The sequence below is a fragment of the Rhinopithecus roxellana genome, chromosome 12 (genome assembly GCF_007565055.1).
Source record: "Rhinopithecus roxellana isolate Shanxi Qingling chromosome 12, ASM756505v1, whole genome shotgun sequence".
NCBI classification, from domain to species: Eukaryota; Metazoa; Chordata; class Mammalia; order Primates; family Cercopithecidae; genus Rhinopithecus; species Rhinopithecus roxellana.
The window spans coordinates 43215583-43241309 of NC_044560.1; the positions used below are offsets into that span (position 1 = coordinate 43215583).

At 34.9% G+C, this 25727-nt stretch overlaps 1 protein-coding gene across 3 annotated transcripts in view; it reads right to left on the bottom strand.

The window, feature by feature from the left end:
- Window positions 1–3044: 3044 nt before the first annotated feature.
- The window catches only part of LEPR (leptin receptor), a 210144-nt gene continuing 187461 nt past the window's right edge, over window positions 3045–25727 (bottom strand). The window contains exons 15-21 of one of the 3 annotated variants that reach the window (XM_010365835.2): window positions 21740–21956; window positions 19820–20002; window positions 17984–18079; window positions 16553–16658; window positions 15064–15139; window positions 11182–11274; window positions 5118–7430 (exon numbers count right to left, since the gene is read on the bottom strand). In XM_010365835.2, coding sequence (XP_010364137.2) covers window positions 7413–7430; window positions 11182–11274; window positions 15064–15139; window positions 16553–16658; window positions 17984–18079; window positions 19820–20002; window positions 21740–21956 — 789 coding nt within the window. In that variant the 3' untranslated portion in view covers window positions 5118–7412. Of the gene's footprint in view, window positions 4354–5117; window positions 7431–11181; window positions 11275–15063; window positions 15140–16552; window positions 16659–17983; window positions 18080–19819; window positions 20003–21739; window positions 21957–25727 lie in introns of those variants that run through there. The other 2 variants (XM_030942609.1, XM_010365837.2) reach the window with 2 other exon arrangements.

The following is a 25727-nucleotide window of genomic DNA, read 5'->3' on the forward strand; positions in this document are numbered from 1 at the left end:
ACTTCTTCACATTTCTTGGTAACTATGTTTAAATTTTTTCTTGAATGCTGCTTATTTCAGTTGTAGTAGAGTGGACAATTATAATTTTGTGACTTAAAATTTAAGAATGAGCTTTCTCAATAATGAATAGTTTAGAAAGGTTTGTTAAGGTAGCTATCAAGATGACCCTTGAAAGATGAAAAGTGGAAGAAATTTCTTTTACGGTCACAGAAAATAATTCAGAAACATATCTTTCTTTATCCACATCTAAGTGAGATGGAACTTTGTGGTTGCAGTATGTCTTAGATCTATCAGCATATTGTCCAACTCCACCTGTGAGCCCTGTATGCATAATTCTCAACTCTTACAGCCTAAAGTTTATTTTCTTTCAACTTTGGAGGAGTTAACATAAATATTTCTGAAGTAATGTGACCATATATATGATATTATGGAAGAGAGAATAAGTTTTATTGGGAAAAAATGAAAAGTAGAAGAGTGTCATGCCTAAGGTTATAAAACCTTATTCTAAATCCAGAATCTCGCACTGGTATTGGAATTTCATCCACATCCTTTTACCATTTGATGACTAGGCTTAAAAAGGAAAAACAACTGCTCCTATTCTTCTTGTCAACTTATAGCTCATCTCTAAATGGGACACAGGGATGCAACAGAAGGTGCCTATTCATAGTGATGTGTACTTCAACTTTTTCATTGTTCTTTGGGGTTTTAAGCTAGGAAACCTGTAATCCTGCAAACCCTGACATACGATTTCTCTTCAAACAATCTATTTGAACTTGAAGCCATAGCACAAATTAATTTCTGAGTTGCTTTCCATGAAGGTCAGATTTAGAAAGACTGATTAGTAGCTTGTGTTTCAGTTTAAGGCCTTAAAATGAAATATTAAAAATTCCAGATTTATAAGTTTAAAAGACCATAGACTCTATTTCAGCTTCTCCTTCCTTTAAATTTTTTTACAGAAGCTATGGGAAGAAATGGGAAGTTTCTGACCATTCTGAAGCAAAAACATTCTAAATTTTCTCCAAATTGTGTGAAAATCCAGTATTTCATGGCAGGTAGTTTTCACAAGGTCCCGATAAAACACAATGATACATAGTGAAATAAACTTTCAAAAGTGGAAATCAGAATGCAAGCCCATTGACAATAAATATGATCTAAGTCTACACATACCAATAGGCCAAACTATACTTGTTCAGCACTTTCCATGAAAAAGTGCCTCGGAATTTCAATATTTCTGAAGTGCATTTTTGTTTGTTTGTTCACTTATCTGGGGAACTGAGGCTGAACCAAGATGATATCAATGATCTCAGGTTAATGTGCTGTCACTAAATTTCTTTAACACATACCTACAGCACTACAGTGATCCTGGAACTGTTGAATTCACTCAAGTAAGATACATACATTCTTGGACTGATGAAAACATCTATCGGTTTCTCTTCCCTGTTATTCTGGGTCCCAGATCACAGCAGAATACCATGTCTCAGCGGACATGCTCAGAGGTCAATCTTCAATGATAGAGTGGGGCAAAATTTAATTTTCTATCTCTTCTTTACTGTATCTTCAATTAAATACCTATAATCTATAAGCATGTATTTAAAATGTCAATTTTACCAAAATTTTTATACATGTAATATTTCATCTGTTTGTGTCTCTAAAGCCATGTAAAATTGTCCATGAAAAAAACCCTTCTCCCTTTATCTTTGCATAGAACTAAGGCTTTCGTACCACATCAAGTAACGAGTTGCTATCAGCCCTCCACCTATTTCTTATAAGGGGGTCATCAATTGAGTATGTGAGATCCTGAGACATCTTAAAAATACTTATGACATGGAATGGCTTTATTGATTCCCGAGTGGAAATTGATTATAAAGTGTGAAAAATATCTATCAAGTGGGGTCTGGAATCTTTGTCATTGTTTAGAACTGCTCACTCATAGCCACAACTGGAATAGAGATGGAATGTAGGGATTTATTTAGGGTAACAGCAAAATAGGGAGACTCTTGTCTTAGTCTAAATATGAAATTCTGATAATATTTAAAAACCCACAGGCATATTTTTGAGCACTAAAGTATTTATTTTTATGATACTGATAGTCTTGAACGTCTTCTTGCCATTGAACACCTATAGGTGCAGGTTTCTTAAGTTAGTTTGTTGCCCAATATGCTGTCTTTGAATTTTTTACCATACCAAAAGTTGAATAAATAATAAACTTACGTATCAATCTTGTTTTTAAAGGCAAACATGAGATCTGTGCAATTCTCATTTAATTTCTCATCCAGCATTATATTTCTACTTAATACATTTTATAATCTTCATTTTTTTCTACCACACTCAGCTAATTTTTGTGTTTTTTTGTATAGACGAGGCCTCACTATTTTGCCCAGGCTAGTTTTAAGACTTCTGAACTCAAGCGATCCACCTGCCTCTGCCTCCCAAAGTGCTGGAATTACAGGCGTGCACCACTGTGCCTGGCCTCTACTTAATAAATTTTGATTATAAGTCATTTTTAAAAAATTAATGGCTATGTAGGGTATAGGTAAAAACATAATCATTAACATTAAAAAATCTGCATTTAAATCTGAATTCTGATTCCATCACCCACTGACTGTAACCTTGGGCAAATTATTTACTGTCCTCATCTTTAAGGAGTAGCATAGTAATAGATGTCTCATAAAATTATTGCAATAATTAACTGAATTAAGGTATGTAAAGTACTACACAGTGGTTGGTTTATGTAGAGAGAATGCTCAGTGAGGGAAAAAAATAGCATATGTCCAGGCGGGGATGGGGGAAGACAATTATTCTGGAGAGATATACAGTGACATTTGGCAATCTAACTTCATCAGAAAATGACCACTTCAACATCTTTCAGAGAGAAGAATTAAAACTGACATTATGTTTTCAAAAGTGCTTGTGCTGTCATCAAAATACAGATTGTGGGCATCGCCATTCTTGGAGGTTATTTCATTCTATGGTACATATCTTAAATTTGGTACACAACAATTGGCTTATTAGTCTTCACAAGTATAACCCCTTAGTCCAGGGCTGAATTCTCTGTTTATCTTAAACATTTAGGGAAGTCTTACTTCAAATCCTACAGTCTGATAGCACAAAATATAAGTACATAACATACTCTCAAAACACACAAGGACACGTGTTAAGAATGTGTGTGTGTGTGTGTTGGTACAAAACAAAAACTTGAGGTAAAACAACACGCTCTCTGAAAAAAACAATTACATTTCACAAAAGATAGTGTCTATTGGGCTTATTTCTAGCTGGAAACAAGGGACCTTCCCACTACAGATTGGGAATAAAATAGAAGAGCGTGTCAACATTGGTAGGCTTATGAAGGCTTTCTCAAATTTTTTGTCTATACTACTAAGAGAGGACAAACAGACAACATTCATTTGGAACAATTATTTTCAAATTTGACTCTGGTTTCTTTTCTCTCTCCCACCCACAACTATAAAGTAATCTATTACACTTTACATGACCCATTATAACACAAATCTGAAGGTTTCTTCAGTGAAATTACACAGTTAGGTCACACATCTTGTTTTCCATGATCTTGTGAGTCTGAGTAGAACAAGTTTGGAATTGAGGCATGTAAGATGCAAAAGTCTTCTTACTAGAAGTTCCTAAGTTGAAATTATTTTCTACAAAGTGTGAGCAACTATCCTGGAGAACTCTGATGTCCGTGAATAAACAGGGGGCTGGGAATGGGCACAATACCCTTGACTTGTCAGTCAAAAGCACACCACTCTCTCTCTTTTTGATTGAGGTGACCCCTATATAATAGATAGACTTTTCATCATTATTTTCTTCAGGGAAATTTCCCTCCAGTTTCAAAAGTTCATCCAATTCTTCTGAGAATGTGAGGTGTGGTAAAATTATGTTGGGACGCTGATCTGATAATATAAAAAATGCCTGGGCCTCTATCTCCCATGAGCTATTAGAGAAAGAATCCTTCAATGGAGAATTTTTGCTAAAGAAGCACTTGGTGACTGAACTATTTATAAGCCCTTGTTCTTCATCAGTTTCACTTGGTTTAGAGTTGCTGATCAGCGTGGCATATTTAACAAAGGGTTGTCTCTGGCTTTCGTCCTCACAGGTTACCTCGGTACCCTCAGCCTCAGAGAAGTTAACACTGTTGAACTGGTCACTAATACAAACAGAACCCTTTTCAAGATCTGTTGTTGAAAGTAGAGAGACCACAGTTGTTGGCACCATCTCATCTTTATTTTTCCATGATGTATCAACACTGATATCTTCTGAAATTGTTTCAGGCTCCAAAAGAAGAGGACCACATGTCACTGATGCTGTATGCTTGATAAAAAGATGCTCAAACGTTTCTGGCTAAAAGAAAACACACATTTTAAGGCTCAATTATGTTAAAAAATTTTGCTTCATTATGTCATACTGGCAGAAATGGAAGTGTGTTAAGTTAATAATAAAGGATGTAAGTCAACCACAAATTAACTAGTTTTTTACTAAAATCCATATATCAAAAAGCATAAGGAAGAGCCCGTTTAAGATAGCATTTGAAAGTGGGACAAGACAGACTTAGACTTGAGTTCTCCGAATTCTACAACCATGAACAAGTACATTAACCTCTCTGCCTTTCAATTTCATCATCTCTAAAAATATGCTTCATGGTGTTGTGGCTAGAAATAAATTAGTGTCTGCAAGTGCTTAGCTCTCAGGAAAGACTGGCTACTGTTATTGGAAAATGCTATCTTCTGAAAATACTTTCTTCCTAATATTTTGTAGCAAATTACATTCCCACAAACTAAAAATTTTAGCCCAAAATTGAAAAAAGTGGATTATAATAAAATGAAATGACCAAAATAACTTGTCTAAAAACAGTTAAAATAACTGTATTGTGAAATAAGATATGGTATGAAAGTAAAGTAATTGTGTTGACTATTAAAAACTTATCTGCTGTATACTGAGAATCTGCTTGGGACTATCTGAAAATAAGAGCTAATAATATCACATGTTGAGAACAATGATGATGAAAGAGATGATCACACACTGGTAAATTACTATTCTTTATAAATAACTTCATGTAAAAATATTTACTATGGACATGTGAAATGAAGACAAATACACAAGACAAATGTACATCATATTTTTTATAGAAATGATTATATCACAAAGAAAAATCCTGCCAAGCAACTACAAATCAAGAATCTGCAGGCAAAAATCTCAATTCATACAATGTAAACACATTGAAAAAATAAATGCAAAATAAAAAAAGCTGTTGATACATCACATTGAAAAATTCACACAACTAAATTAAGGTCTATAGAAAATGTGTTAAGCTTATATATCATACATGTCATTTAACTTGAATTTTACAATTTTTAAACTAATAGAATTCAGATTCATTGCTTGAAATAATGGTATACCCAGCTGTTCTTCATAATGGCAAGTATATTCCAGATACAATACAATTTATTTAGCATAGTTTTATACTCTTAAGTAGATTATGTTAGTGATTAAAAACATAAAAGAATAAATATACCAAGCACAAAATGTAATAATAAAATACTTATGTAGGTATTAAAATACTGCATAATGACAAATACTGAATTAATACAATTTTTCCTATTATTCACAATCATAATATATGAAGAGAAAACTGTTCCTATGTCTGTTTTTTTCCTAAAGAAATCTATAGTTCTATAATTTTCTTCAAATATTTGCTTGCCCGTTTTCTTTTTTCTTTAGGCTTCTACTATATATGGACTGAACTGTCTTAAAATTTAAATGAACCTACATATTAAGATTGTCAAATAAAGGAATTAGATGCTATCAATATGAAACAAGGAATACATACAAAAAAAACCCATAACCATAGTCAAGATCACATATGTCCTTCAAATGACGTGTTTGATATATTTCATGCTCTCTAAAATGTCATTATCAGTATCTGTTGAAATCAAATACTGTAAATGCCTTCAAATGCATTCAGATAGAATATTTCACTCATACTTGATAAGAAATCTCATACTCATATACTATTGAAATATGTTTTGTCAGTGAGTTATAAAACTTTATTAAAAGTATATTCATTTACAAAATTTCATGATGTGCATCTTTTTTAAAGATTTTAGAATAATCTGGGCACATATTAAATATGTGTTCAGTGGGCAGTAAAGAATATCCTTTCATAATTTCACATTTAGATTTTACATTTCAATGACATCTATTAGTAGTCAAGAATGGAAGAAAGACACATTCTTCCTGTTTTTGTAGAGTTCTTTTCTACTTTCAAATAAAACTATGAGTAAAATCTAAATATAAGGGATCCATATATATATATATATATATATATATATATATATATATATATATACTTACATATAATAAATTTGAATACTGAGTTCATTAAACACAGTCTTTGGTTTGGTTTGAATGTGAGCAACACAGCGTAATTCGTGTGCTGAATTCATAAAACCAGCAAGCGGTCTGTTTGAAAGTAGAAAAGTCCTGTCCTCACCATGAACTATTTGTAAAAGCTCCAAAGAGTCTCCCTTTCTTGCATCACTGCCCATTTCCCTGCCTGCCAGAGGTCTTGGATGGTTTAGTGGAAGTAAATTAGATTTAGGTCATAATTAAACAAGAAAGCTGGATTAGAAGTTGATGTTCCTTTCTGATCTGGTCCATCTGACCTGGATACGTAGGGTCATTCTTATATGAACTGTAACTCCCACTGTCCTGTGACCAGCAGAAACACAACTTCGGGCTTTCTTTTAACTGAAACAGAAGTTAGCACTTAAGCCATTTTCAAGGATATTGAAAACTGAAATTCTCAGGCTGAACAAAGTTAGATATAAAAATGCCAGGAAATATTCAGAAGAACACCCGAATAGGCTGGTTTTTAGGCTGAGGTGTCTATAAAGGAATCTAAAATGGAAAATTTTGGACATAAAAATACAAACTAAATATTTTCACTGATTCTATACTTACAATCATTGTATTTTTAAAGCTATTTGTCAGACGTTGCAGTTTTAGAGTTCACCTAATTACAGCATTGTCTACTACGTATTTGATGACATTTAATAGATATGTAATGACAGCAACAGCCTTAATTTTCTTAATGTTTTATGACCAGGAATATGACAAATCAAAAGCCAGAAATCATGAATATTACTTTTAAACTTTAGATGATTTGAAAATTAATCATACATCCAAACTGAACTGGACTCAAATCTATATTTTGAACCCAAATTTATACATCTATTTTAAGTTCTAAATCAACATAATCCACCATATGTTAACTCTCAGAAGTTCAACTGAATTTTTTTTAGATTTGCTCCCCTTCTTCAAAATGTAAAAATCTTCTAATACTCTATAGACTGTTGGGAAGTTGGCACATTGGGTTCATCTGTAGTGATCATGATTAGACTTCAAAGAATGTCCGTTCTCTGTTTAGATAAAATAAAACAAAATAAGAAAGCAAAATAAAAAACCACTCACAAAGAAAAAGATAAAAGATTTCAATAAACATTGTCTGTCAAGCATGGGTTCTGGACTATAAATTTTTGTGTCAGGTTACAATAATGCATCCTTTTGGGAAAGGGCAAAATTTTGAACTAAGGTGGCTTCTCCCATTTTCTTAATGAATGTCTTCATATCACCCTCTAAGGACAGCTTTAATAACCCCAGGAAGGGAAAAACTTACAGGGAAATAACAGAATAGGTAAAAGGAGAGAAGAACAACAAGCTGGAAAAGTTAAAAGAGGGAGAACCAACAGCAATATAGGATAGTTTGGAACGAGAAAGAATAAAAGAGGAGAGCAGTGAAAAGAAAAATAAAAAAAATAGAAATAAGTGCTAAAAATGGTAAAGAATAGGATCACAGAACCATTCATTACCATGGGTTTTTAAAATCTAGCAATAAGATCTGAGAAATCATATGGTCCAAGTGTCTCCCTTTTTTCTGACAAAGCAATTGAGGCTGCCAAGATCATTTGTTAAAGGTTACATGGATAATTAAAGTATAGGGAGGACCCTGACTTAGTTCTTTTTTTCTAGTCCAACAATCTTTCTATAACACAATGGAAGATGAAAGGTTGTCCCAAACACAAATAAGCAGAAGAACATGTTATTTGTTTTCTTTACTACTTGCTGTGATAAAATTCAGCAGATTGATTATACTCTCTCCTGGTTCCTCATAACCTGAGGGCCATAAGGAACAAGAAAATAAACAAAACTGAAGTTGTGTTTTTAGGGGAGTGAAATATACACTTCTAGGCCCAGTAATGTGCATTTCTGGGCATAGGGGAGATGGTTACTTCTAAACAGAACTTTTAACTCGAAAATGCACCAGCTCTTCCACACATTTGGAAGGCCATCTAGCAATGTTAGGGATGCTTCTGATTCAGATCTGTGAGGATGGTGTTTTGGGAGGCCACAGGTTGTTGAGCTGCTTATTTGGAGGCCTAGGGCTGGCTGGGGAATCTAAGATAGTTTTTAGATCCCAAGGAAAAATCTATTTCTTTCTAGCTTTAGCCCCACTAAAGGAAGTTGTTAAATGGAGTAAACTCTTGTGAAAGCTGGCATAAATGTAGACATAGCAGCATGGCTGGATAAAAACAAACAAAAAACAGAGAATGAGAAAAATATTGTAAAATAATTAAAGAATAAAAAAGTGGAACAAATTGAAAATGAATTAAAGAGGCTTAAAATATCGTTAAGGGGAAAACCCAGGTGATTTGGATTTAGAAGAAATTTAACAAATTAGGCAGAAATGCTAAGGTAAAAAGGTGCAAAACAAAGTAAGAAAGGTCATAGTTCTTTTACACTCTAAAATTTGAATCGGAAGAAAAGCAAGGCTATTGAGTTAGCATAATACATTTTCTTACAACAAAAATTCAATCTGTGTTTAAGGTTCTGATTTTTAAGGTATAAACAGAAATGGTATTCTGATTCAAGATGGCAAACTGAACAGGTTTCTCTCTTGTCTCTCTAGAGATTCTGTTGGAATGGCAGTATGTAAATGAGTCAAATACAGACCCACCACGAAGAAGGTGATCTGAGAGGGCTAATGAGAAATGAGTAATTTTCATTCACTGCTAAAAGATAGAAAACAATTGGAAGAGTATAGATCAAAGAAGGTGAGCAAAGAAAACTGAAGACCAGAATATATCCAGCTGCAGCTGAGGAGAAAGAAAATTAGCCCTGCCGTATACAGCAGAGACAGTGCGTGAAGAAATGGCACGTAAAAACACAGGAAGAAAAGAGAACTGTGACTGGAAACTGGGGCCTAACGGAAGTTCTACATATGGAATGGGGCTCTTCTACTCCTCTGCTGAACACGGAAGAGCCTTCATGTAAGAACTACCGTTCAAAACCAGACTGAGGGTTTGTTCTCAAAAGTCTGGGGAGGAAGACAGCAGCCATGGAATATTGCTAGCTGAGAGCACATCTTTCCTCATCTGGCCAGAGAACCCTGCCTACTCACCCAGGGCAACAATCCCTGCCTATATACACTGGGCTCCCAGTCAGCCTGTCTACTGTTTCATTCCTAAACATGAAAGGAAAACAAAGGATTACCAGATATTGGGAGGAAAGTCTGAGATAATAAAAGAGAGGCCAAGATAAGCAACAGGAACATATGAACTAGAAGGAACACAGATAATTCAGGGTATAGAAGAAAAAAGAATTTTTAAAATAAAAGAACAAAAATCCTCGAATTTGTATTTCTAGCAACATTTAAGAAAATATGCATAAAACCAGAACAGAATACTCTGAGAAAGAATATTTGGAAATTTACAAAAATAATAGTATATAAAAATCCAACAGATACACTGGAAGAAGAGGGTATGACAAAGTCTCAGAATGTAGCATACACACACACACACACACAAAGCAAAGAAACAGAAAATATGAGATAAAAGGTAAGAAATGTGGAAGATCTATGCAGAGGGTCCATCATCCAACATATAGATTCTAGAAAGAGAAACAAAGAAACAAGAGGAGAGGAAATTATCAAAGAAATAATATAATTTCTTAGAATTGACAGGAGACATAGAATTGAAAGTCTCTTCAAAAAATAACCACGTTAAATAAAAAAAGAACCACTCCAGATTCATCACTGAAAATTCAAAACAACAAAAATGAGGAGAATTCTTTTTAATTTTAGGGAAGATTTTGAAAATCATGTTAGATGTCTAGAAATTACAGGTTAAGAGTGCTTTCATAAAAATCAATATTCAAAATATCTGAATTTGGAGAACAAATTAAATACTTGATATAGAAATTACTACTTCCTTTAAAAAATACTATATTTGTATTTGAATTATTTTTAAAAACAATAGGCCCCTCTGGTCTGCTTTCTTTGCAATATACTGTGGGGTTTTTGTTTGTTTGCTTATTTATTCATCATTGGGTTTACTTTCACATTCTGGCTATTATGAATAATACTGCTATGCGTATTCATATAAAAGTTCCCATGTGGATTTGCTATTTCATTTCTATGGATGGGATTGCTGGGTCATATAATAATTCTATGTTTAACCTTTTGAAGAACTGTCAGACTATTTACCAAAAGAGTTGCACTATTTTCCATTCCCACTATCAGTATATGATAATTCTAATTTCTCTGCATTCTCACCAACACTTATTATCTGTCTCTTATTATAGCCATCCTACTGGGCATCTTGTGGTTTTTATTTGTGTTTCCCTATTGTCTAATGACACTGAGCATATTTTCATTTGTGCTTCTTGGCTATTTGTATATCTTCTTTGGAGAAATGCCTATTCACATCATTTGCCCATTTTTATGGTACTAAAATGTATATAACAATATTTACCATTTGAACTATTTTTAAGTGTATAATTTTGTGGCATTAAGCATATTAAGAAATATATTTTTAATATGGAACTGATAGCACAGGTATCAATTTGAATCAGACAGATCTGGATTTGAATCACAGATGTTACATGGACAGCCTGGGTGATCAAGACAAGCTACTGAACCACTCTAGGTCTCAGTTTTATCATCAGAAAATATAAGGTTATTAGCCCTATGAAATAATTAAATAAAATAACATGAATATGAAACATAGGGTGGATGGTAAATTTCCCTTTTCCTCTTTGGTAATATAAAGTGAGTTACGCTATGTTATTTTTCCTTTAAAAAGCATATTTTAGGCCGGATGTGGTGGCTCACACCTGTAATTCCAGCATTTTGGGAGGCCGAGGTGGGTGGATCACTTCAGCCTGGGAGTTCAAGACCAGCCTGGGCAACATGACAAAACCCCGTACCTACAAAAAGATACAAAAATTAGCCAGGCATGGTGGCATGCACCTGTAGGTCCCAGCTACCAAGGGGGATGAGGTGGGAGGATCAATTGAGCCCAGGGTCGTCGAGGCTGCAGTGAGCTGAGATCGCAACGCTGCACTCCAGCCTGGGTGACAGAGTGAGACCCTGTCTCAAAAAGAAAAAGGTACATTTTAATTATTTAGGAGATTAAAACAACAGGCTAAATAGAAAAAAGTTAATGAATTTTACAAGATTTTTATCATTAATAAAATCTTTGAAGTTATATTCTCCTTCACTCTTTAAGTGTTCTATTATATTCCAAAACCTGATTTATTCCTAACAGTGTTATTTATGCACCTGGTCAGCCCTAGTAATAAATTAAGCATCTTGTGGGTTAGCTGTGCTTAAAAAATAATTTACAAGATTAGAAAGTCAGATATTTCCAGAGATTTTTAAAATATCAGTCCTACAAATAAGAACATTCACACCCATGGTATTTTAAAAATCCTTCACATTTCTTTAATTTACCAGAACTTGAAAAAATGTGGCAATATTTCCATCTACTTGTATATAAGGTCTGTCAGATGACCTGTGGCAGCATTGTGCGCACCTCAGGGAGAGCAGGTGTGGCAGCAGGGTAGGACGTAGTCCTCAAGCATTTCCTGATTCAACCAACCTCCACCCATTAGTTCCTTTGTGCCAGGCATTTTCTGGCAAAGGGAAAAAGAATTTGGTGCAGGTTTACACTGCATTTTGCTGATGTGGGCCTGAACATTTCATGGCCCTCCTGAACACTGAGAAGCCACTTCATGGTGGTCCATAGGTAAGATTTCAGAGCTTAAATGCTGAAGGGAGAGTGTTTCAGCCTCTTTTTAAGTGGCATTAAAAAGTAAGATGATCATTCCCTGAATTAATGTATACTTATATAGTGAAGCTTTAGGAATTTTATTTAGATAAGTATTTAGGGTTTTTGACATAAAACCCTCATATTTAAGAAAACATCTTGTAGTCTTCCCATTTCCAGTTTGTGAATACGCTGGGTACTGCCTTCCACATGACTTAGTGTTTGCAGGTGCTTAGCTGGACACCACATCTCTGCCTCAAAACCTACTTAATAATTGTTCATCTACCAGATCTTGGCCCAAATGTAATTTGCTTAACTTTATTCATTCACCCCCACCGATAAGCCAGGTTCCCACATTATAAGTGCTCAGCACAATGGGACCCCTTCTTTCACAACATGTAGTTTACAACTGTAAGGTTGTGATTGGATCATTATGTGTTATATACACGTAACTAAATTTCTCATGTGCCCCCTAAATTTGTACAAAAAATAGTAATGTTATTTCCATGATAAATGTATTAATGATTATCTTCCCCACTAAACTGTATACTCAAGAGCATACAGTATTTTTCTTTTCCTTATAATGCCAGGGCATACTATAGTGACTGGTATAGGATAAGTATTCAATCATATTGAATATATGGATGAAATGAATGCTATCACAGGTCATCTGACAGACCTTATATACAAGTAGATTGAAATATTGCCACATTTTTTCAAGTTCTGGTAAATTAAAGAAATGTGAAGAATTTTTAAAATACAGTGGGTGCGAATGTTCTTATTTGTAGGACTGTTATTTTAAAAATCTCTGGAAATATTTGACTTTCTAATCACAACTACACAACATGTCACTGTATGAATTCATAATAAAAGATAAATGAGAGAAAAATATTTACTTGAAAAACTCGACAACGCTGTTTTAATGAAAGGAGACTGCGGCTTAGTGAACAACAGCACAGGTAAGGAGTGTATAGGAGTGTGGCTGGTTAGACCAGGCAAAGTGAAGTTTCTATAAAAAGAATTGTTCATATATAAAACAACACTGCTGCTGCTTCTGAAGACAGGGCATTCTTTCTCCTGCTGAGAAATTATAATTCAATCTTTGTCATTGTTCATTATGTCTACAATATTAGTTGTTTACTTATTCATTGATAAGCTGTAGAACAGTGTTTTTCTAACTGCAAATCATAGGCCACTCGAATGTTGTGAAATCAATTTAGTGTCTTGCAACCAGCATTTTTAACAAATAAAATAGACTTTTAAAACATTCTATTTCAAGCAAGTAGTAAAACTGTTTTGCGTATCTTTCATTTGGGTCTTGCATATCTCTATGTATGGTGTACTAGGTTGAAAGGCAAAATGTATTTATACATTAAAAATGCCAAAACTTCAATTACTTTTGCACCAACCTAAGTTTTTTCACTGTGGGTCATGGTGAAGAAGAAAGAAAGAAAAAGAAGCCACTGCTATAGAGAACAGCTGCTATTAGAACAGGCTTCAAAGCCAGACAAACTGGTAAGCTAATCTTGCCTCTAAAACAAGTTACTGAACCACTATGAACTTCAGCTTTCTCTTCTGTAAAATAGAGAGAATAACACTCGTCCCATAGGGTAACTGAAAGAATAATAATAGTAATATAAAATACACAAATATGTAAATAATAACTAATATTTGTTGAGACCTTACTATGTCACAAGCACCATCTTTTTTAGTAACCCAAACAACCTAATAAGGTAAGTAGCCTATTTCACAGAAGAGGAAATCAAAACATTGAGAATGTCAGTAAACATCTTAATAAATGTAAGAATATGTATCTCAGTGCTTTGCATATATACAACAGCAGGAGGAATACCACAAATATTTGTGATGGATAAAATGCAGTCTTTGAAATCAGAGCACTATCCACAATAAATAAAACAATACAATGCTCTAGGAACTTAAAGGGGGTAGAAAGTCTTTTGAATTACACTGGCTAAAGGAAGGCATCAGGAAAGAAGGGCCTAGAGCAAGATCTTCATGTACAAGGAAGGCTCTGTGTAGGTGGATGGGAACAGTAAAGGTATCATCAAGGCCCACGGACAGAAAAAGTCACATAGTTAGGTTGATAACAGATTGTAGAAAGAGGTCATTGAGTACTATTTATAGCTTCAGGAGGCTTTAGTTTATATCTTGTGTTCAAAAGGAAATCATTGAAGACTTTTAACAAGTGACTAATGACAAAGATGCAATCACCGAACCTGGATAATAACCTCCCAATAAGTATTGTTTAAAAATTTGTGTATTTTGACTTGACTGAATTCTATTTTTCCAGTTATATGAGTAGAAAGCTAACCTTGCTTCAAGGGCCATTATGAGAATTAACAAAACATTCAATAAACTTTAGAGCCTTCTGAAAAATCCTACTGTAGAAGTAAATACAAATTATTTTATTATAGTTGACTAACTTTCATAAAATACTTGTACTTGAAAGGAACTTCTGCATAAATATAAGTTTTATTATGATTACTGCACTTTTCAGATTGTAATATTTGAGGATCATATAATTTTCTAATTTATTTAAATAATTATGAGGCTAATTATTGTCAATAAAAATATTGATTCCAGCCTTTTGCCTAAAGACAGTTTATACCAAAAAAGTGTATCCAAGTATCTGTTGTCCATCAGATTGACCCTTAACTTTATAATTTTTATTATGTGCTGCGACACAGAAGCAACATATGTATATTGTGAACTCTCATACGATAAACTATGCACTGAAATTTGTTTCTTCCTGATTTCAAATCCCTGCATCCCGCTATTCTTGAAAATATATAATAAATATACATATTAAGATGAACTGAATAAAATACGAGTTTTTAAATCTCAAAAAAGCTTAATGCTCTGTAAGTCATATGGCATCTAGAATACAATCTTATACATTCTGGGTTAAAAAAATTGAAAAAGCAACCTTCTGAAAATTAAGTCCTTGCGCCCAGGAACAATTCTTGGGGTTTGGAACATCTTCCCAAAACAGCTTTTTCATTCTATAAAGGATAAACAGGGCATCAAAATTAGAGAAAAACATTCATATTGAAAATGTGAACAGTTAGTGAATAGACAAGCTAGAAATTAGTCCACCAGATCAACTATGCCTCTGTAGGGTAAGATGCATTTTCACATGCTAGCCCATGAAGATTTCTACCAAACTTTTATCTAGACCAAAACCGAAAATCATAGTAATAATAGAAATAGCCAATACTTATTGAAAGCCGTGTGCCAAGCACCATGCTAAACACGGCATAGATTTCTCTCAAAACTGAAATATTAAAAATGGCCACCAAGTGGGTACCAGAAAAAATTCCACTTGATGTGGCCCCATCAACTCACTTAACTAAAAGATAAATTCTGATTCTAAAATCTCCTCTCCCTCTTTTTTGCCTGAAGACAATGGTTTCTACAGAGATTTGGCATGTGTAAAATAACCACACTGGACTTCTCAGCACAGAGATTACCATGGCACCCATGCCACCATCCACGGAACTCAGTCATTTATTTGCCTGACAAGCCAAGCAGACTGAGCCACACAGTTCTGATTTCTAAAAAGCAGAGTGCCTGCTGATCATAAATGAACTGACAGCTCCAGGTCGCCACTAAAAGGCTACTTTTACCACCCACTTCACCACAAAAAGTCCTTGACCCAAACTGCAGAACTCTGAAAGTCATTTTGGCCACCTCCAAGAACATACTGCTTAGGATTTCCTGTTATAAGCTTGTTGTTTTCTGAATGTACATACATTAAAAAAACAAAAAACAAAAAAACTAAATTATTCCTTGAAGTTATGTTGTCCTTGACAGAGCAAGAGCATCACCATCATGGACAAGCACCTCATTTTAAAATTCACCTTAATCAAAAACCACCTAAATCCAAAGGGCATCAGCCTAATGACCATAAATGACCATAAATGACAAATAACATCTCCAACCAGAAACATTCCAACCTCCCTGACCAGAGACATGCCAGCCCCAAGATAACCTCCCCTCCTCCCAGAGACATTCCAACTCCACCATAAACTTCTCCCTCACACATAAACATTCCAAGCTTGTGATAAGCCCCCTCACCCTAAAACCAATATATACTCTTAGTCTGTAAGAGAAAGGGCTTCTGACCAAAATTGGCCAGAAGCCCCTCACAGGTTTTATCTAAAGAAAACCTGTCTTTAACTGTTAAGCTGCATTTCGTGTTTCTTTCCTCATTCTTTAACTCTTATAGTCCTAGCAAAATGGAATGCCATTTCCTGACAACAGGCCTTTCCTTTTTATGCTATTTTAATTGTGTACAGACTACATATAAAAGCACTTAGAAGACTTTAATATTCCTGATTTAGAAGGTTTTAAATCAGGGTTTGAATATGCTTAAGGACTTTTGCCTTAAAGATTCTTAACCTCGAGTACAATACCTTTGGTGCGATATTAATAATGTTCCAAGCAATAAGATGGAAGAGGAAATAATTACTGGCACAATCACATATAAACCTGCATCATTCTGGTGTTTTTCAGTATCATCTGAAAAAGAAATACAATTTATACAACTCAGAAACTTGAGGAAATATTAATTTCTTTCTGTATCAAAAATTATAGTAGACATTTTCTGATTTCAGCATAAATCTCTATCACCTTCAAAACTATAAAAATAAAGAACAGGAAGATAAAAATATGTTGTGATCACATTAATAAAATACTATTTTGTTCAGCATCATATCTACTATAAATTAGCAAAGTATTTTTTCAAATTTATTCATTTGTCATTCCTCTCTATCTGATCATGTTTACATTATAAGGGGTCAAGGTGTCAAAACTGTTATGATGACTGTCTCAGTATCTACTCCTGGAGGACCCAACCTTCCACACCTGCCAATCTCTATCTTGCTCACTCCACACACACTGATTTCCTTGCTGTTTCTTGAACCACCAAGCATCCCCACTCTTTAGGGGCTCTTCACACACTGTCCCTTTGCCTGGAATGCTTTTGCTATTTGTACAGTTATGTCTTCACTGAACATCATTGATAGGCTCTTGGAAACTGCAATGTTAAGTCAAATGGCAATGTAAAACAAAACCTTTTTTTTCTCATCAACATTATAATGAAACTACCTTGAACAAAATGATGTTATTCAAGGACCTCCTGTACGTCATGTTGCATAAAGTTGCAGTTTCCAAGAATCTACTGACAATATCAAGTAGGGTCTTACTGCACTTGCAAGGTTTTACTCGAATATTATCTACCTCCATAGAAAGACCATTTCTGGCTATCAACTAAAATGCCACATTTAATGTCATCCCTTTATCTTGTTTTTATATTCCTTCATGGCACTTATTTCTATCTGACATTATATAATTATTTATTGCCCATCATTGTCAATTAGAGCACCGGTATTTAAGATCCATAAGGGCAGAAACTTATGTTCATGATTCAATCCCCAGTGCTTAGAACAATATTCAATTAATATCTGTTGAATAATACATGTATGAATTTTTTAAATGATTTTTATTCTAACACTAGATGAAATGTTTATCTCTTGAAATATCATTGCTAGGTTGCTTAGATTTGAAGACAATTTAAAAAGTAATAACAAAATCAAAATGTTGGTATTCCAAATACAGTAAGATGAATCAGAAATATAAGAGGCCCAGTGACTTTATTTCTATAGCTCCAGTTTTATTTTTGGAGGAAAAAAATATTTCCTTTGGAACCTCACCATGAAAAATCTACAGAAGACTCTGGATTCTTCCATGATCTATCAGAAAAAGAATAATCAGATGGCAATATTACTACTGACAAATTAGGCACACACATTGGTGTAAAAGGAAACTAAAATTATGATTTTTACCTTGAGTGAAACTATTAATTATCTTTGGTTTTCCCACTCCTTCCATAAATATTGGGTAAAGACTGAACTGGTACTTCTCAATGGGGATAAAATGATCTGAGGAGAAAAATACATAAAAGGCTCATTTATACATAATTAACAGTAGAGTGGAACATACGTTTTAAAAAAGAATTAAAGTGACATATTTCCAAACATAGAAATTACTTATTATTTATGGATTAAATTATCAAGGGAGTTTCAAAACACACTTAAGCACTTCTAATCATCTAGTAATGACAATAGTTTTCCAAATATTTTTCTAAAAAATCTTACCCAGAGACAGAAGATTGCAATTTTTCAAAGCCATGTTCCAGTGATAGCCAATTTGTTCAAGTGCAGGGTGTATGAGCTTTTTTTTTCCTTCATTTCCTTTTCCAGAGCAATATGTTCTACTACCTCTCCCTTACCCCCAAAGTGGGCAATATTCCTTTTTTTGAGCTTACTTAGTTTCCCCATTCCATTCAAGGTAGCTGGGAGACTAAATAGTCTTGTGAAATCCTATGCAAACAAAATGGTGGTAGAGACCACGAGACCCTTTGCAATACCTGGGATTTTGATCCACAGAAAATGACCAACCCTATAGCAAAGCTCCAGGTGGATCGATCCATGATTTTCACAAATTCTAATAATATATGAATATTCTAGAAGAATATATCCAGAAGAAGTGAGATCTCTGTGAAGCCTAAATTTTATATCCTCATGTTTTAAAGAAAAGCACAGAGAGTAACCACCTGGGCAGCAGTGGTAATGAACTAAATTCAGGTCAAAAATTTGCAAATAAATGTACCCTGATGCTAAATTCTAGGTCCCTGATATAAAATAATGGTATGAGTCCTTAGTATGATATTGTATAATAAGATCATAGCAATCCTTAGCCTCCCTAGTTAACTTCCCTCAATCTTTACTCAGACTTAGAAATGCTGTCTTGTGCACTTATACTTTGTACTTGACTCACCTCCTGGGATAATTGGTCTACCTTTAGGAGAATACCCTGGTCTAGGTCACCCAGTTCTAGCTCTTCTGACCAGGCTAGCATTCCCACTCATTGCTAGTGGCCTTATAAGGCGGTACACAGTTTGAGGAAATAATTTGGCAGAAGATATCAAAAGCTATTAAAAAATGATTTAAGAAAAGATAAAGCTAGAAGCAACATAATCTTAAACAGTTTAAGTAGACTTTGGAATAAAATGCTATATCATTAAAAACAATGGTAGAAAAAATTGAGGAGAAAATTGACATGATATGATATCCCCTGTATAAAATATTAAAATGAGAAAATGTCAAAGGAAATAGAATTAGTCTGGGTCTGGTGGCTCATGCCTGTAATCCCAACACTTTGGGAGGCCGAGACAGGAGAATCACTTGATCTTAGGAGTTCAAGACCAGCCTGAGCAACATAGTGAGACCTTGTCTCTACCAAAAAAAAATTTTAATTAACTGGGTGTGATGGCATGTGCCTATAGTTCCAGCTATTCAGGAAGCTGAGGTGGGAAGATAGCTTGAGCCCAGGAGATAGAGGCTGCAGTGAGCCATGTTCGCTCCACTGCACTCCAGCCTGGGCAACACAGAGAGACCCTGTTAAAAAAAAAAAAAAAAAAAAAAAAGAAGAAGAAGAAGAAAAGAAAAGAAGAGAAAGAGAATTAAATGTTTTGATAAAGGTTATAGGATTATATGTATTAGGATGGTAGTATCATCTCTATTTTTGAAGTTTTCATTAACTGGCTATATTAATTAAATTAATAATCTGTAGTGTCATATAATCCATGAGAGCAACTCACTAAAGTATAGTAAACTTACCATGGATATAATACTTCTTAACAGATGAAGAGATTCTAAGCCATTTTATTTCTCCATCTTCATTAAGATTTTTCCACTCAATAATAAAATACATTAGCTTGTAATCACTGGGTGATAGTATCCAGGAAAGAATCACACAACTGCTGTTTAAAGGATAAGCACTGAGTGACTGCACGATATTTACTGAGGGGAAAAGAAGGAAATCAATTTTTAAATTAAAAATTAATAAAAAATCTACTAATACTTTTGAGGAACTTCTACTAAAGAAGGGGATAAGGAAGAGAAGACAGACAATTTACACAAATAAATATAATACATGACAATTATTTTTTATATCATGAGAGTCATTTAAACAGAGATATGGGAATATATGATATTGAAGAGAAACATGGTACTACCTAAAACCTTAAAAAAGCAATTTTGTGATGTATTCGAAAAGGCATTCTCATATGGAATACTGCACAAGCCGATTAAGCATCCTCTCCCACCGATGGAGTGATACTCTCAAAGCACAAATCTTTTCATTTTAACACCACCTGTACAGCATCCCACTTAAAAGCCTCCAGCAGATTTCTACATTTGAGGGTAAAATTCCTATCATGCCTACGAGGCCCTGAGAGCCAAGTCTCAACCTACCTCTCTGCCTTCCATGATTTTCCACACCAAAGTCACCTTTGCCTGTCTTCATTTTCTATCATGTGCCCTTGACTTTTGATCTGGCTGATCGTGTTAGCAGCCAATGCTTTTCCTGCCCTCCCCTACATCTTTTGGGGAAGTTTAATTCCTACTCACATTTCAGATTTCAGTTCAGTACCACTTCCTCAAGGTTGCTTCTCTGAATCTCAATGCCAGGTCAGGATCCTTTCTTTCCTTTCATAAAATTATATTCCTTTCCTGCAGGCCCTTATCTCAGTTTGCAAATAGACATTCACTTATATGATTTTTTCATTAATACCTGTCTTACCTATTTGGCTCTGGATGCTCCAACCATTATAGTTTCTCTCACATTACAATTCCCACTACCTACCCAACTGAGGCATTCTACAGATATTTCTAGAATATATATACTTAGAAAATGTTAAGCGTAAAACATTGAGCTGGGTACTATGGAACTCGTAAGATGCTTACACTATACATACAAAGGTAATCATAATGTAAAGCAGGACACAAAATACTTTAAGAAAGACAGGAAGGACTCTGAGATTTAAAGAAGAGATAGGGCATATCCAATAAAGCAATAAGCAAAGATTTCAAGAAGGAGGTAACACTTGGAAAGGCCTCTATAGATTGGTAGAGACACAGAAAATTTGTGTTTTCCGTTAAAAATTTACATTTTGAATATGTAACCTAGAGTAGAAACTCCTATTGAAAGTGGGTCTCAATTCTCTGATTAATCAGATATATCAAAATTAATGCAAGGAGGTTCGTCACTCACATTAAATGAAGTCCATAGTAATTTTAAGTCTCAGCAATTAACCTGCATCCATATGTCATGCTATTACTATTTTACATAGTGTTAAACATAAATTTAATATTATATATACTTATTTTTACATATTTATATGCATGTATGTGTGAATATAAATATATACATGTATATGTATATAGGGAGAGAGAATTATTGACCTAAAGATCTCCATTGGCCCAAAAGATTTAAGTATTAGATTCACTAAAACATTCTCATATATTAGAATACCATTACAACAATGTTCTCCCACATGAAAGCTCAAGGACTGTATTACATGATCATTGTACAATGTGCTTTGTTATTTTTCCAGACAAAGAAGAGATGAAAGGTGAAAGAGAGACTTTCAGATGCGGAGAATTGCAGGTTGCTTGAAAGACAATTTAAAATAGGAGAGTTTGCAAAAGTTAAATATTAAAAGAGGCAATGGATTACTACTCTGAACCTCTTCTTACCTTTGCTCATAGGCCATGAAAAGGTTAAATTAAAATTTGCAACAGAAGCACCAATTGAATTGATGGCCAGAACTGTAACAGTGTGTGCTTGCTCTGTCCACAGGAAAGTGAATTTAGTGTGATTTCCCACATCTTCTGACCATGTTCCATTGCAGGAAGTATGATGGTTTATCACATATCTCTGAACACTGCACAATGAGTCATTTTTCATCAGGGGCTGTAGTAAATATAGAAATTGATTAGTTTAAGGGCTGCAGTGCTTTTTATACTAACTGAGCTCACATAACTCTCATTCTACATTTCTCATTAGGAGGCAGGGGCCAGATCAGGGCAGGTACTATTACAAGGCTGAGAGGCTGGGGAGATGGGTGGGATAGAGTCTGCCTCTGCCACAGACTCCGTGAAGGTATCTGGATGGTTATAGAGCATAGCAAACTTATTTTCCCCTTTTTGAGGTTTTTTTCCCTAAGGCCCAGAGAATAAATCATTTGAAGATAATAAAGTAGGGATATGATCAAGACACTTTTCTACCAAGAAGTTTCACTCTAATTTTAGAGAAATGAAAGACTGATAAGGGGTAGAGAGTTTTCTCATCTAAAAAGCGAACGAGAAATAACCCTCAGATAATGAAAAGCAGCAAGAAAAGCTGTGAAGGTGTTCATCATCATATATTAATCATAGTAAGATTTGTCATTCATTTTCCTTTCCTCTGATATGCTTGGAAGATTATCTAGAATGTAAGAATGTCTGCAAAGGTTAAAGAGTAACAGGATATCAAAACAGTGTCTATGACACCCCAGCATTTCTGTCATATAATTAAAAAATAATAATATCAGGTCATTAAGGATTCCAATGTAAAATAGGTATCTAGTTCAATTCTATTCTTATGTTCCACAGAGGTTAACCATGTACCCCGTTTCCCCAATCAACTTCACCTGTGGCAGGTAAGATTAAATGCTGGCAATCCCTTATAAAGCCAGAGAAGGCTGGACTGCATATCATAGACTAGAACAGTACATCTCAATTTCTTGCCAGTGAGATGCCTCTAAGTTAGAAATGGCAGAGAAAAATAAACACATATACATGTATCCCTGCCAAGAATCATCTGGATAGGTTGGAAGTAAAATTTTAGCAGCCACCCCCAGAAAGAAACATCTCAAAGTTATGTAAATTTTGCATTTTATTTGAAAAATCTATGTCAGTTTTAATGAATACTTTTTTTGGTAACCATCAAGTAAGAGAATGTTAAACGTCCTTACTTTGTGGTACTACAAGATCCTCCAGGATAATCTCGTGTATTTTCTGCCCCAACTCTAAAATTAGCCATTTCTCCGAATGGCCCTTGTTTCTGTTATTGAACGATGGTATTAGAAATAAGTCTGGGCACATGCCTTACTACTGGATGTCATTACTTTTAGGCCCTCTTAGCTTACAAATCATGAAAAGTTACATGCATCCTAAACCAGAATCTATCTATATCTATATTAAGCTAGATATAAGTTCATACTTGTATCCCAAACTCTAATTCATTGCCACATGTATCATCCTGTGCTTGTGTGTAACCTCCCAATCCAACAGTGAGAAATCTGGGTCCCACCATCCACCATCCATTTACTTGCTTGTCCCCTTCCAGTGTACATGTAGAGCAGTACCATAATTGTTAGCCCATAGCCCTGTAAGAACTATGTCAACTAGAGTACAGTGCTTATGTACAGTTTCTTTCGCCTTTAGTCCTAAGATCCACACATTTCCAACAACTCCCCTCAAGTTCCAAAGTAGCCTTTTCTCCCACCACCTCCAGTGAAGTTGCTTCATACGCTTACAATACAAGTAGATTCCTTTGTCACAGTCTACAGTCAATCCTGGGATCCTCCAACCTCCTAAATGATTTTTTTTTTTAATCTACATGCATTAAGATTCACTCTTTGTGTTATGAAGTTCGAGGAGTTTTGGCAGATGCATAGTGCTATACACCCACCATTTCAGAAGTATACAGAATCGTTTCATTTTTGAAGGATATCTTAGTTGCCTCTAATTTGGGGTGATTATAACTAAAGTTGCTTAAACATTCATATGCAAGTTTCTATGTAGACTTAAGTTTTCAAATCACCTGAGTTAAATACCTAGGCTGCAATGTTGCATTATATGGCTGGTAAGGCTACATTTAAATTTGTAAGAAATTACCAAACTGTCTTCCAAAGTGGCTGTCCCATTTTGCATTTCCACCAGCAATGAATGAGAGTTCTTGCTGCCCTGCATGCTCACCAGCGATTTGTATTGTCAGGTTGTTGTTTTTTTTTTAGCCATTCTAATAGGTGTGGAGTTATATCTTGTTTTAATTTGCAACTCTTTGGTGATGAATGATGTTGAACATCTTTTAATATTCATATTTGTCATCTGTATATCTACTTTGGTTAGGTTTTTCTTCAGATAATTGGTTTTTTTTTTTTTTGTTCATTTTAATTGGGTTGTTCTCCTACTGTTGAATCTTAAAGATTTCTTTGTGTAATTTGGTTGTAAGTCCTTTATCAGATGTGCGTGTTTGCAAATATTTTCACCCAGTCCGTGCCTTACCTTTTCATCCTCTTGACAGTCTTTCCCAGATCAGAAGTTTTTAATTTTTTTTAAATCAATTTATTTATTTATTTTTCTTTTTATTATTATTATTATTATACCTTAAGTTCTAGGGTACATGTGCATAACGTGCAGGTTTGTTACATATGTATACTTGTGCCATGTTGGTGTGCTGCACCCATCAACTCGTCAGCACCCATCAATTCATCATTTATATCAGGTATAACTCCCAGTGCAATCCCTCCCCCCTCCCCGCTCCCCATGATAGGCCCCGGTGTGTGATGTTCCTCTTCCCAAGTCCAAGTGATGTCATTGTTCAGTTCCCACCTATGAGTGAGAACATGCGGTGTTTGGTTTTCTGTTCTTGCGATAGTTTGCTGAAAATGATGGTTTCCAGCTGCATCCATGTCCCTACAAAGGACACAAACTCATCCTTTTTTATGGCTGCATAGTATTCCATGGTGTATATGTGCCACATTTTCTTAATCCAGTCTGTCACAGATGGACATTTGGCTTGATTCCAAGTCTTTGCTATTGTGAATAGAAGTTTTTAATTTTAATAAAGTCAAACTTAACAGTACTCAAAAATTAAAATAAAAAACCCCACACTGATGGGGGCATGTCAAAGGAACATGAGTCAATTAAAAGAGCTCCCAATGACTGAAGCAGGAATATTTTGAGCAACAAAATAAAGTAGTATTGGATTATGACCCAAGTCTAAAATAAATGTTCATTGTCCATACTAATATAAATAAATGATTGAATAAATAAATTAATTAATATGGGAGGACAGACAAATCTCCCATGGAGAAGAACACTAAATAATGTGTATAGGTCCTCTACCTTCAAGTAGGTGGAACATAGCTCCTACTCCTTAAGCATTGGGACTTCATTTTTCTTTTTTTTTTTTTTCTTTTTTTCTCTTTTTTTTGAGATGGAGTCTCGCTCTGTCGCCCAGGCTGGAGTGCAGTGGCCGGATCTCAGCTCACTGCAAGCTCCGCCTCCTGGGTTTAGGCCATTCTCCTGCCTCAGCCTCCCGAGTAGCTGGGACTACAGGGGCCCGCCACCTCACCCGGCTAGTTTTTTTGTATTTTTTAGTAGAGACGGGGTTTCACCATGTTAGCCAGGATGGTCTCGATCTCCTGACCTCATGATCCGCCCGTCTCGGCCTCCCAAAGTGCTGGGATTACAGGCTTGAGCCACCGCGCCCGGCCGGGACTTCATTTTTAAAACTAAAATGGAGAAAGGAGAAAAAAAGAGTAACTTTCCAGTGGGAAACCAGACAACACTACCTCAGCCAGACGAGCAAGGTGAACATCAACCATGATGAGTCACATTGGTAGAATGTATCCTTAATATGATGTGATGGAATGGCATTTTATATCTGCCATCTTCCTCCCCCAAACCCATAACC